Source organism: Tamandua tetradactyla, chromosome 26, assembly GCF_023851605.1.
Source record: "Tamandua tetradactyla isolate mTamTet1 chromosome 26, mTamTet1.pri, whole genome shotgun sequence".
NCBI classification, from domain to species: domain Eukaryota; kingdom Metazoa; phylum Chordata; class Mammalia; order Pilosa; family Myrmecophagidae; genus Tamandua; species Tamandua tetradactyla.
Genome location: NC_135352.1, coordinates 39,214,191 through 39,228,864, shown reverse-complemented (window position 1 = coordinate 39,228,864; position 14,674 = coordinate 39,214,191). Strand labels below are relative to the sequence as shown.

General features: G+C 37.1%; 1 protein-coding gene across 7 annotated transcripts in view; it reads left to right on the top strand.

Annotated features, from left to right (window-relative positions):
* Positions 1 to 14,674, top strand: part of LOC143669956 (uncharacterized) — a 197,028-nt gene that overhangs the window by 146,946 nt on the left and 35,408 nt on the right. For 2 of the 7 annotated variants that reach the window (XR_013169154.1, XR_013169148.1), the window contains exon 3: positions 1,840 to 1,893. The exons of 3 other annotated variants lie outside the window; for them this stretch is intronic. Coding sequence is in view for 2 of the 4 variants with exons in the window: in XM_077144609.1 (XP_077000724.1) it covers positions 3,108 to 3,204 (97 nt within the window). In the remaining 2 variants the exon portion in view is untranslated. Of the gene's footprint in view, positions 1 to 1,839; positions 1,894 to 3,107; positions 3,205 to 14,674 lie in introns of all 7 variants that reach the window. 2 more of the 7 variants (XM_077144609.1, XM_077144608.1) reach the window with 1 other exon arrangement.

The following is a 14,674-nucleotide window of genomic DNA, read 5'->3' as shown; positions in this document are numbered from 1 at the left end:
CTGACTGAAGGTATGCATGTGCAGCAGGAAACAGAAAAAGTTTGAACTCTTTACATCATCCTAGCACGCACATAAGAGACTGGAAGCCTCCATCAGAAAATAAAAGCTGGAACAGAATTGAAACAGGCCTGGATTTTGAATACATCCCTCTACCCATCAACATAAGACAGAGGCATTACTGACTGAAAGTGCTTGAGTACCCTGCAGTGGAAACAGATTTATATCAGGAAGGCTACTGAACAAAGAAATAAAAAGTAAACCAACAAGCAAACACAAACAGGAGGAACAACATTCATGGGAAAAGTCAGAGCCCAGAAGTGCTACTATAATATATTATCTAAAATGCCAAGTTTTCAACAAAAATCACTAGATAGGCAAAAACCAAGGAATTGAAACCAACATTCAGGAAAAAAAATAGTCAATAGAACCTGTTTCTGATTGTCCCCAGATGTTGGAATTAGCAGACACAAACCGTAGAGCAGTTATTATAAACATATTCAAAGGACTGAAGGAAATCATGTTTAAAGAACTAAAAATGTGATGACAATATAGTAACTAAAGTTCCTAATAAGGATATAGTGATTATAAAAAATAAAATAAATGGAAATCCTGGAAGTGCAGATTACAATAAATGAAACAAAAATTTGTTAGAGGCCAAATACCAAATTTAAGACAGCAGATGAAAGAATCAGCAAACTTGAGCGTAGATCATTGAGTACCAATCTGAACACCACAGAGAACAAAAGAATGCAGGAAAATGATAGAGCATCCGAGACCTCTGAGATATCGTCCCAACATACATGTAATGGGAATCTTGGAAGAAGAGACAGAGAAAGGGGCAGAAAAAAATTTCAAGAAAAACTGACCGAAACTTTCTGCACATCCGAAATCTCAAGGAAGTCCAAGTAGGATAAAAACAAAGAAAACCATACCTAGACACATTATAATCAAACTGTTGAAAGTCAATGACAAAGAAAAATCTTAAAAGCAGCAAGAGAAAATACTTCATCATGTATAGGAGAGTAACTGACTTTTCACCTGAAACAATGAGGTGCAGAATGTAGTAAAATGACATATTTAAAATGCTGCAAGTAAAATACACTGTTGACACACATCAAAGCCATTCTTCAAAAGCACAGGTGAAATTCATTCCTAGATAAACAAAGATGAGGATATTTGCTGCTTGTAGAACTGTTTCACGAGATAGGCGGAAGGAAGACCTTCAGTCTGAAAGGAAATGACACCCAATGGTAGCTCAGATCCATAGGAAGAGATGAGAAGCACCAGGAATGGCAAATTTGTGAGTTAATATATGACTCTAAACATATTTCTTCACTTAACTTCTTTGAAGACATAAATTGGTAAAGTAGCAATAATAATAAATTTATTTTTAAATATATAAATGATAAAATAATATAATGTAGTATTGTTATATTTATTAAATATTTAGATAAAGTATAAATGCAATAGTAGCCCAAAGGAGGAGGTGGTAATGGAGTCAATATTGGGGACAATGTTTCAATATTTTATTGGAATTAAAATAGTGTTGATTCGAAGTAGATTGTGACAATTTATTATGCACATTGCAAGCCCTAGAGCAACCAGTAAGATCATAACTCAAATAAATGTAGTAAAAGAGAAGCGTTAAAAGGGTATTTAGCCTCATTGGCATCACTGTCATCAACAGGAATATCAGAATTGTTTTTCAATAAATGCTACTGAACATGTATAATTTTATTATAGTAATAATAATCGGTCCCTAGTCACATTACTAGCCACTTTACCTCAAGTAACTTTAATATTAATAACTATACAAGGATTATTATTACAATTTTATAGACTGATCACAGAGGCTGAGAGAGATCATGTAACAGCTCTGCAATTACAAGACTGGTTAAGAGGCAAAGACTTGAAACCTTTCTCCTACAGCAAATTGCCACTAATATGTTACTAGGCAGCTAAGAAGGTCATTGAAAGGTTGTAACTTGTCCTCACTCTCTTACCCTTGCAGCTAGCAGAATGTTTGGTCCATGATTGAAATTCAAAACTTTGAACTAAAGAATGAATAAATATATGTACCCACCCCAGTGAATGATGCAATAGGAATATCAGATGATATTCCTGCCTTCAGGAAACTTAAACTCCACTACATATACAGGACACGTGAAGCTACCTAAGGGCACTGAAGAAGCGTATATGAAAAAGCATTAAATGAGATGTGTTGATACAGTAGGATCAGGGGTTCGAAAAAAGGTTGAGGTCATTGGAACATAGAATACTTGAGAATGAATATAAGACCTTGAAACTGTCAAGTATGACTAGTCAGGGAAGATGGGGGAACAGTTTGAGCAAAGGTTTAAAGGCAGAAATAAATCTAGTATACTGGTAATGGATTGAGCTCACAAGTTAGGTATAGGTAAAAATGTAACTTCTTTTTCCTACAACTGAAATGAAATTTTCCTGATGAGCCCTGTAATGGTTTTATTTGCTACATAATAAATTACCACAGACATAGCAGCAAGAACACACTTTCACAGTTGCTGTGGGCCAGGGGTCTGGGTACAGTTTAACTGAATCTTCTCCAAGGCTGCAATCAAAATTTTGGCTCTGATGGGGTTCTCGTCTGGAGGCTTCACTGGGAAGGGTTCACTTTCGAGATCACTCAGATTGTTGGTAGAATTCATTTTCTTGTGCCTGTAGGATTCATGGCATCCTGTTTCTTTAAAGCCAGCCACGCAGACAAAGGAAGATTAGAAAGCATCTGTTAGCAGGATGGAGTCTTGTATAATGTAATGTAGTCGCAGATGTGACATCCCATCATCTTTGACATAGTCTCCTGGTTAGAAGCAAGTCACAGGTCCTCCTACATGCAGGGGTTGGGGTTATGCAAGGGCTTGAACGCCAGGAGGTAGAGATGATGGGGTCTCCGTAAAGACTGTCTGCCACAAGCCACCCTTTCTGCTCGTCAGTAGAAAGCCTAAATACAGATGCTTCTATGTATCTTAATCACCTCCACTTTAAAATGTAATCTCTTCGGCGAATTATTCAGACCCATTTAAGTCTTATTTTCTGTTCCTAGCCCATTACCTGAGTTTTCTCATCTCAAGGTCTGTCCCTTCCGGTACCATTGCTAACTTGACTGGACTCATGGAGGAAAACACCAGCCATGGAAGGCAGTGGAAAAAAGGTGATGAAGAGAACAAGGTCAGCAAAATGTGACTGAGGCTACGTGCGCGTCAAGGGAAAGGGCTGAATACGCGCTTCTTAAGATGTCCTGCTGACCTCAGCGTGGTGCTGTGCCAGTGCTGCTGGTGCTTACTTGGCGCCTTTGGTGTGGACAGTGTGTGATTTGGTTTCATTCATTTGCCAAATTAGATATTCTAAGAGAACCCAAATAGCCACCGGCCCAACACTCTGTCCCCATGGCTTCCGCTGTGGATGATCCTATGGGAGCCCAGCAGCTTCTTGCTGGGGATGATGCCTCCCCCACCCCACAACCTATGCTGGTGGGGGTGACTTTATCATGGGGTATTGCATGTTTGGGAAGTTGGGCCAGGTCGATTCTTCTTTCATAGTCTATGTCCTTTGGTCCACACACAAAAAACCCAGAGGACACCATCATGTTCAGCAGAGCACTTCAGGAAACCACCACTTCACGCTGCCACACCTCATTTCTCTGAAGTCTTTTCTTCACACGCTGGCTGGGAGGGAGAAGCTTAGCTTAGCAAAACAGGTAAGAAGCAGAGACCAGACTCTCATGACTGTCACCCCCAAGTTCTAAGGAGATTCTCTAGGAGACCCTCTCCTCCCTTGGGGACAAGTTGGAGGAGAGTCAGCACGTGTAGGTCTTTTCTCCCTTCTCAATCACTGTTCTTTCCAAAGAACAAGCTTCTGCTTCCAAACCCTTGAGGATACAGTGGTAACTTGCCTTTGGTGGAAAATTGTTTCTTTCAGTTTGGATTTCTTCTATAATACTTTCTTCTTCTACTTGACCAGTACTTTATTAAATCTAGTTGTTTTCAAACTCGTGGTATCTTAGAACTATGTGTTGGGTGCATTGAGTGCAGAGGCTGAAAAGTTTGGGTGGGATCAGGGTTGGATAAGAAACATGGAGGGCAAGAGAAGTGGAATCTGTGTATTGACTTATTGCCATAAGTATGCATTTCACTTCTCAGTGTTTGGAAAGGTAGATATTGAGGGAAAATGAAGAAATGGGCCTAGGTGGAGAAATTTAAGTCAGGAAACTAAATACACACAAAGTCTAGAGTTTGTCTTGAAAGTCTAGCAGAAAAGTGGATTAGATGCGTTACTTGGTCCTTGCTTTTGGTGACATTCCTGTCCATTGCTGCTTCCAATATTTTTAAATATATAATGATGTAGGTATGGATTAACAAGTTATTATAGAAAAAAAATAAGTGGAGGCTCTATGATCCAGACTTGAGGGGTTTACAAAATAGTAATAATAATAAATGAGATGCAGGACTCTAAGAATTGATAGTCTCTTTTCTTGTCTTTCTTTTCTTTCTTTTTCATCATCATTATATTTTACATTGCTGTTTATTTATCCCTTCAACAGATTTTTTTTCTCCATACTTTTTAAACTCTAGATATTTCTTATGGACTTCCTCAAAGATTATAAAATTCATTGACAAAATTTTAGCTTCATGTGGGACCTGAGTGATGCATACTGATTTGGTATGGGCAAATGTAGGAAGAAGTCATTGGTTCACGTACCTTAAAGCTACTGGAAGTAGAATAGATTTCATTTAAGGAAGTGCCTTCTGAAGATGATGGGAGGCCTCTGGCAATGGACCATCAATTTTGGGAATTTAGCAATTGCATGTGTAAAGTGGATGGCTCAAAATAGGTCTTTGATCAATGATAACTATCACTATTATAGACTGTAGACTAAGAAAAGGATTTAAAAAAAGTTTACAAGGAAATTTTGTTTGAATAATGCTCTATCTAAAAGCTTGGAATTTTGAATAAGGAAAATTAAAATAATCATCCTCTAATTCTAATATTATTTTAACAATACCATAAAATACTAATTTTTTTTAAATCTTGGAAACTTGGAAACATCCTATATGTCCCAAAGTAGCCTATTGATTAAGTAAATATGTTTTCATTAATGGAAAGCATCTTGTCATTAAACATAATGTATCAAAAAGATAAGTGACGTGAAAATACGGTCTTGATGTGACAAGTAAGAAAAAAATCATTTTATGAATTAGTACGTGTAGTGTAATACCATTTTTCAGCAAAATTTGAAAAACTTCTGAAGGTGTATTAACCAATATGTTAACATAGCTTATTTTAGGGTGGTGGAATTATGAATCATTTTATTTGTATTATCATTATTTATTTATATTTTCTAATGTCTCCTATGATAAACATATTACCTGTATATTTTGAAAATTGAGTTAAAAATTATTTAAACAAAAGAAAAAGGGTACAATTGCTTTAGAATTTATGGCATTGTCAGTGACATCTATTGAAACATGCTTTTCTTTTACAGGACCTTATAATAAGCTATTGTTTTTGTATGAAGAAGTAGATCTATATCAAGTTGTTAAGCCAGTATTTATTCAGAAAATGTTTCAGTTTTATACAAAGCAAGAATTTTCCCTTTACATGGATTAGTCTGTCTTGAGTGTAATGAAATGTCATCACAATTGGTTCTAAAATAACATACATTTGTCTTCTTTGGCTGGAAGTTTTACCCACTCTCTTCAGTCTATAAATATATTTAAAGACTTCGTGGAACCTGGTAACAAATTCTTTCCTCCTCCTATTGACTATATCAACAGTGGCCTCCATTTAACTTCAAGAACATTTAAAGAAATGTTTTTTGAAATGGGATAAAGTGTTTATGATATTTAGAAGTTTTATGTCGACTGCACAGACCTACGCTTAGCAAGCTTTTATATGGGAAAGTTCAGGGTATTTCATGGGGAAATTTAAAAAAATCAAAATTTTATGTTTAAAACGAAAGGTTCTGGATTATTGGTTTTGAACCAGTGTAAGGATTTGGGGTGTCATTGAGCTATTTCACTGATACTTTCCTGTGGCCAATGCCATTTGCTGTGATTGAGTAGGATATTGAAAATGAGGTGGAAAACAGAATATAAAACCATGGGTTGGCTACACCTAAAATGTTGTATGTAGTTAAAACACCTAATATCAAGACAAAGCCTTGGAAAAATGAACTAATGACAGACTTGGAGTGGTATCTGTATGGGAAGAGTTCTGAAGTGAAGCACCAGATACTAAAATTCAGAAAGGTAAAAATGAAAGGGTGGACTACTGGAAAGATGGCTGACTAGAGTAGATCGAGCTTAGCTACCCCCCACGGAAAAGTTAGAGAAGGGACAGGAGGGCGACTGAGGTGGCAGTTTGGAAGTGCAGCTGACCTGAGAGAGCCTTCTGCACCACATGTGGCAGCCTGGTTGCAGAGGCCAAGGAACTGAGAGGCAGAAAGCTAGAGTCTGGCTGGAGGCTCAGAGCCCCTGGGAGTGAATGGATGGGAACGCGGGACTAGGAAGTAAACCAGACTGCATTCCTTGGATGCTACACCTGCCGTGCAGCCCCAAGACCAGTGACTCACCCCACACCCCAAGTACCTCAACCCCATCACCCATTCCCATTCCCTGCGCTCCAGGCACCCCCACTCCACCAGCCCCCAGTGCAGGTACCTGCCTCACACCTCACCTCAAGTGCAGCCCAACCCACCTCTCCTGCACCTCTCCTGAGCACTACCTCCCCCTCCCTGTTCCCTACAGGCTGTTACCAGTGCATAAATGTTGCTGGCACTAATCTCCATGCCTAGGCTGCCCCCACCCATAGTGTCACACAGCCTCACCCTGACTTCCCTGAGCTCAGCACCTCCATTTACAGCACTCCCAGGCCCACGCTTGTGCATGGGCTCCCAATCACATCATTCAGCTCTGGGAACTGCACTTAACAGCAGTCCTACAACTGCCCATGTGCCAAGCCCTCAGCCTCACTTCCCAGCTCTGAGAAGCACGAACCTGTGGAGCCAGGTCACAGCTGCTGACAATCCATGAAGCCATAACGCCGACCACAGCTCTACACTTGCACACAAAGGGCCCGTGCCTCAGACCAGTGCATACCAGGGTTAGCATCAGCATAACATCCCCAGCCTGTGTCCACTTCTGCCCTGAAACAAATCAAGCTCCATCCCATGCCCCACTTCCTACTGAACAACCATCCTGCAAACACAAGGCCTTAGGCTACTGAAAGAAGTCAACTCCCAAAGTAAATCAAGCAAGATATTTACATGTGACGAAGACAGCAGAAGATCACTAAGCATATCACAATGCAGACAGATATAACCCTGCCTAATGACCAAAAGAAAACACCAGAGGAGACACAGATGTTGGAACAACTAATCAAAGATGCTCATGCAACTCAACTTAGTAAAATAACTGGGATAGCAAATGATGTAAAGGAGATCAGGAAGACAGTAGATGAGCACAAATAGAAATTTGAAAGAATAAACAAAAAATAGTAGAAATCACAGAGATTAAAGACTCTGTTGATCAAACAGAAAAGAACTAGAGGCACACAAAACCAAATTTGAAGAGACAGAAGAAAGAATGAGTGATATAGAAGACAGCATAACTGACTTTGAAGACTCCGAACAGCAAAATGGCAAAAAAAAAAAAAAAAAAAAAGATGGAAAAAACTGAATGGGAACTCAGGGAAATGATAGGCAAAACAAAATGCACAAATATTAGAATCACTGGTGTCCCAGAAGGAGAAGACAGGAGTAAAGGGCTAGGAAGAGTAATTGAGGATATAATGGCGGGAAACTTCCCAACCCTCATAAAGGACATAAATAAACAAGTCAAAGAAGCCCAACAAACTCCAAACCAAATAAATCCAAACAGGCCATCCCCAAGACACATACTAATCAGTCTGTCAAATGTTGAAGAGAAGCAGAAAATTCTCAAAGCAGCAAGATAAATGCAATATACTACATACAAGGGAAATCAAATAAGACTGAGTTCAGACTACTCAATTAGCACCCTGGAGGTGAGAAGGCAGTGGTATAATATATTCAAGATCCTGAAAGAGAAAGACTTCCAGCCAAATATTCTGTACCCAGCCAAATTGTCCTTCAAAATTGAGGGGGAGATTAAATTTTCACAGTCAAAGAAGTCCCGAAAGAATTTGTCAACAAGAGACCAGCCCTACAAGAAATACTAAAAGGAGTTCTGCCAGCTGAAAAAAAAAAGACAGAAGAGGGAGGTCTGGAGGAGGGCACAGGATTGAAGAGTACCACTAAGGATAATCTGAATTCTACAAAGAGAAAGAGGGAAAAGAAAATTTGGATCTGGCAAATGAAATAAAAAAGATAAGATGGTGGAATCAAGAAACACCTTTTCAGTAATAATTTTGAATGTTAATGGACTAAACTTAACAATTAAAAGATACAGATTGGCAGAATGGATTAACAAATGTAATCCAGCTATATGCTGCTTACAAGAGACTCATTTTAGGCACAAGGATACAAATAGATTGAAAGTGAAAGGATAGAAAAAGATCTTCCACACAAGTTGTAACCGAGAGAAAGCAGGAGTCGCTATACTAATATTGAACAAAATAAACTTTAAATGTAAAGACATCCTAAGAGACAAAGAAGGACACCATATACTGATTAAAGGGCCAGTTCACCAAGAAAATATAACAGGCATAAATGTTTATGCTCCTAATCAAGGAGCTCCAAAGTACATGAGACAGATATTGGCAAAACTGAAAGGAGCGATAGATGTTGCATCAGCAATAACAGGAGACTTCAATACACCACTCTCCTCTATAGATAGAACAACCAGACAGAAGATGAACAAGGAAAAAATAGAGATGCTAAATAACTTGATAAATGAAAAAGACCTAATAGACATATATAGGTCATTGCACCCCAAAGTACGAGGTTATACATTCTTCTGTAGTGCTCATGGAACATTCTCCAGAATATATCATATGCTGGGCATGAAACAGGTGATGATAAAAAAGTATTTAAGTCCTCTAGCCTCCTATATTCTGGGGTAGGTAGAAGGAAAAATATGAGAAGATCATATGGTAGCCCATGACAAACTCTGGGATTTGTCCTGTAACCACTTGTTGAAGAGTGCTTTGAAAACTATTGCTTTTTTATTTCTTTTCTTTGTATATACGTTATACTGTACAATAAAAAAAAAATTAAAAAAAATGGAGGGGGAACATGATTGAATTATAAAAGCAACAATAAAAAAGAGACCCTATTGATAAAACACTTAATCAATGCTAGTTGCTGTGCTAGGCATTTTATATATCTGAGCTTTATGTAATACAGCTAGTAGGGTGCACAGGTGGTTCAGTGGTAGAATGCTCGCCTTCCAGGCAGGAGACCCGAGTTCGATTCCCAGATCATGCACCACCACCCTAAAAAAAATGTACATGCACACAGACACACACATAAGCTAAACGTTATTCTCATTTTATAGAAGTCAAAATGGTGTTCCAAATTAAAGCTAGTCTTGTTTGGTAGATCCTGAAGTATAAAAATAATCTGATAAGTTACTTTTAGGGTAGGGAAAAGGAAGTATCCTATCAGTAGCAGGTTTAAACTTGTGGAACTCATTATCTTGACAGTTGGTACTGGAAGGAAAGGTAAATGAATATTTAATGGATTTGAAACAATCTATGAATGGACCATAAATAGCTTCTGAGAGAAATTGTGCCTCCTTAACCTCTAAAACTGATGTAAAAAAAACATACATGCGCAGTACATCAGTTGGGACTGTCAAGAAAATTTGGTCTGGATAGAATGTGAATCTATTCTTGAAGAGTAATTTTTCTATTCAGTTAAAGCGCTTTATTGAACACAATTAATTGACTATGCTAAATGAATTGAAATTTCTTAATCTTCTCAGTGGGCATCTAAAAATATTAATTATAATACCTCATAAGATAATTTCATAAAAAAGGCAGTAATTAAGAAAAGTGTTTCTCCTTAATTATATATTAGTATTTTATTGCATTTATTTCTTATGCATGTTTTTTCCTTAGCTTCATTCAAATATTTTTATGTATTTTGTATTCTACTTTGCAACTGTGTTCTTTTACAAGCAGTCTTCCATGACACCTCATAGTTCTAAAATCCAAAAGTTTCCACTGAAAATGGAAATTTAGCTCCCTGTTGTTGGACATCCAATTTGCTTTAACTTGTGGCTATTGCAAATAATGTCATAACAAACATCTTCATGTATATTACTTGCATATATTTTTTATTATTACTTAGTATATGCTCTTAGTAGTGGAGTTACTGTGGGAACTTTTACCAGTTTATAGCACCAACAAAATTTATGTGCACTCCCTTCAGTGCACCGTTACTGTCTAATTTAACACAAGCTGTGAGACCCTACAGATCACTCATTCTTCATTTTGTTATGTCTTCTTCATTTTTTCAGCCATAAAGGCCTTTTGAGGTATAACATGATTCATATGGGTAAATTATTTCAGACCACAAACTCAGGTATATAGAATAATTGATTTTATTTTGCTACAACAGAACTTCACAGTCCGTCTTTAGCCTCATGGGAGAAACGAAATCTTAGTTTAGTTTAAGTAATTCTACATCTCCCTTTTTCTATTGGACACTCAGGATAGAAGAAGCTAATAAGTCTAGGAAATCTGTAGATAATTCCTTCTAGTTCTTGCTCCGATAACCATGGTCAGTTTATTTGAAATATGACCTAGGTGCTTTTGTTTCTTTGCTAGCTAGGAGGATGACTGACAACTAATAAATGCCCAATAAACATTTGCTAAAGGAATAAATGCTGAGAATGCCATGGTGCACATTAGCAGATAAAGTGGGTCTCCAGACAGAGGCTAATCTAAAACCTATTTGCACACACAATCTAAGGATAGTTGTGAGATAACTCAGATTAATATTCCAAAGAGCCAAGATCATAACTATGAAAGTTATGGCGATGGTCAGAATAGAATTGTGTGATGGCAATAAAAATCTGAGACTGACCAGAAGACAAAACAGAACCAAATTTGGTTCAAAACTAGTGGTAAATTCATGTGTCCCTCTTTTTGTACCGTTGCATGTGAAAAGGCAGCTTACAAGAGTCATACCAGACCCAACCCATTATATTATGTTTCCTGAAATCCTGTGTGGTATTTTTAGACCTACTAGCTATTATTCTCTCAATTTTTCCACATCCTTTCTCTCACATCCCTGTAGCTCATCTGATAATGAAGAAAAATGAAGCAACATTTAAGCAGCTCTCCTATAATTTCTCATAATGGGAATAAAATCTGGAGTATGGGAAGAAATTTTGTTAAAAAAATGGAAAGTATGGCATCTTTGAATTTTTTCAGTCTTGAATTCTTCCAAATAACTGTCAGTGAAGTCAACCTTCTTCTTTCCCCTTTAATAAGTAGGTAAAAGTTATTTTCACTTCACATGTCCTTTTTTATATGTAAAAATCTAAAGGCAAGGCGATTTTTGTAGTTAGAAAAGCTTGTTTACTTTTATGCAAACTGACTAAATAGTCCTGCCTCGTTTACTTAGAAAACTTCATTTTCATGGGAATTGCACAAGCTTCATCTTAGCTTATAAATTGCATTCACCAATTTTAAAATATTCTACTCTTTCTTTTTCGCATTTTGAAAGTCAAGTAGCTGTAGGAGTACAGACAAATCGTGCAGAAAGTAAGAGTTGTCATGAATTCCATACCCTGCTCCCCCTTTCCTATTATTAACATTTTGCATCAGTATGGAACCTTTGTTACAATTGATGAGATAATTTAAAAATCTTCTACTATTTTTACCAAGGTTCGTAGAAAATTATCTAAGGCTAAAATTTAGATCCTTATTCACACTTCCCTGTGAAACCTTTTCTTGGTTGAAAATGAAGATGTTTTGACTTTAACAGAGCCAAACCCATGTGGTCTGATCTGATCTATGTGATTTCTGTATTATAAAATACTCAGGAATTAATTTTGTGAAGCAACGTTTTTTCTTAAATTTTGTATTAAATACATGTCTTTGGGTGAACCACAGTGGCCCAGCAGGCAGAGTTCTCGCCTGCTATGCCGGAGACCCCGGTTTGACTCCCGGTGCCTGCCTATGCAAAAACAAAACAAAACAAAACAAAACAAAAGAAAACTACATGTCCTTCTCTTGTTTTATACAAATTGAATGACTACATTAAAATGTGTACAAAAATGTCATTCACATTATATATTTGTAGAAGTTTTACTCACAGTTCATCATAAGTTGGAAAGTGTACAGATTTAACCTATTCCATTGCCTGCCTCGTTATCAAGAAAATACATTTAAAATGCTGAGATTTTTCTATTTAGGAAGGTAATCAACTTCAAAGAAAAGTGGGAATGATAATCTCTAACTTTACTAAGGAGAAAATTTTTCAAAAACAAAAACAAAAAGGCATGTCACGTGGCACTCTTGATGAATCACCATGCATATCTTTTCCTGACTTCAGAAATGACATTTTTTGTATCATTAAAATTAGCTTTTTGAATGTGAATACATTTAAATTAAAAACTAACCCAGAAACAAACAAAACACAAAAATGAGTTCAATCTTCATCTGTATTTATTGATAAAGATTGCAATTGAAAAGGCATTCATAAGGAGACTTGATCAGTATAGATACTGCTCTAATTCTCTCTGTTTTGATGAAAACGTTCTGATGCAAGAGCTGCTATGATTCTAATCAAATTATGTCCTTCTATTTCATTCCACATGGCCATAAATTTGTGTACTTCAACTAATAAGCAATAATAAATCTCTTTCCAGGACTGTATTTCTGCCTGTGGTTTTTTTTAATGATCTTAATCTCTCTGTACTGTATGAAAATTTTTGGGATTTGAGTGAGGGAGATATTTGGAGGAGAAATTTGCATTTTAGGCTTCTGATTTCTTGATTACTATGCATGATAAGATCCTGATTTCCTTACTTTCCGTTTCTGCTTTCTGGTTTAAAAAAATTGCCTTTTTTTCTGGCATGGCCCTTTTTATCCTACATGGTTAATTTAATTTTAATAGTATCTGTAATTTCTCTTCTATCTCTCAGTTAACTTTATCACCTCTTAGAGAGCCTTTTGTCTGCATCTGACCTTTGGTATTGATGTAGCTGAAATATTTCAACAATATTTTTAATGGACTATTTACTCAATCTTTTCGATTTTTGCCTTTTTAATGATCTTTATGTCAATTTTATTCAATAATATTTTCCATTCTCCTTTGCACTAGATTTCTTACACGTGGGCAGACAACTTGCTTACTTCATTTAAAAATAAACCGAAAACATTTTACGTAAAATATTTTAGCAGAATAATGCATGCATGTAGCAAAATAAGCATACGAGTGATAAATACAGGTTTGGCTCGGCTTATCTACTTACTGTAAAAGGAAGATAAAAAGTGGGGAGAACAAGATGGTATTGGTTTTTAATATTTTATTGTAAACAGATTTTCTTTGATATTCGTTTCTCATCTTCATTCTAATTAGTCTCATTTTATTCAAAATACGGCTGAAGCAGGTAATGATTAGATGCTTGTAACCTCCGAGGGAGCACAGACCCAAAGAATGTGTGTCCCTTCCGCGGTAAAGATGCTGATTGCTGGGCTCCCCTGGTGACCGCTCCTGTGCCAGCCTCGGCACTGCCATCCTGTGCTCTCAGTGGAGGAAGAAATGAGAACACAAACGGGGTGCTGCATCTCCACGGGTGGGGCGTGTTCACGACCATGAGAAAAGAGATCCCATCGGCACTCTCTTGGAGTCCCTCATGGGACCTCATTTTAAGTGGCAAAAGGAATTAAAAAAAAAATCCCAAAGCAGGGAAGAAAATTTCACAGAGAGGCAAAACATACTTAATGAAAAATAAAGTGAGTGACTGAAGTTTTTGAAACCTCTAATATTTTTTAAGGTGAGTTTTAGGTATCATCCCTGGGCCCTGTCAATGTATTCTTCAATAAAGCGTTTTATTGAGCATCTATTAAGTATCAGACCCTGTGATAGGAATTTTCAAGAGCTTGCAATATTGTAACAAGCCGGGTATGTGGATCCATGGGAAGAGAAAGAGGAGGAGGGGGTCGCGTGGCTTTCCTTCTCGATACCCCAGCTGCTCCTGAAACACAGACTAAACGCAGGATTCTTGATCTCTCTTTGTCTTCTTGTCCTCTGGACATAAAGTATGTGTTGGTCTTGTGAAGAAACAATGGCTTTATCAACATCTAGCACAGAGCCTAGTACATGAAAAGTGAGAAATAAATTTATATAAAAAATAAATATCTCAAAAGTTTGATCAGCAAACAGGAAGCAGAGTCTCCTCCTTTCTCTCTTTCTGGATAGTTTAATCGTGTTTTCTGGTGCCCTTAAGTCCTGAGAGTTGACTAAATTGTTTTTGTTTCTGATGTTCTGGCTTTTGTGAGTGGGTATTTCCCATATACCTGCTGACATCCGTGAGGGCCTGGCTATGGAGAAGTCTCCCATGCTGTCTTCGGTTTGAGGGTTCTTAGGACTTTATATTTTAATCTCTTTTAAATCATTTTTCTCGAACATATAGGCTAACGTTAAATTTCATCCTTAGCTATTCATTCATTTTAATTTGTCATTAGATATTTATTAGGTGCT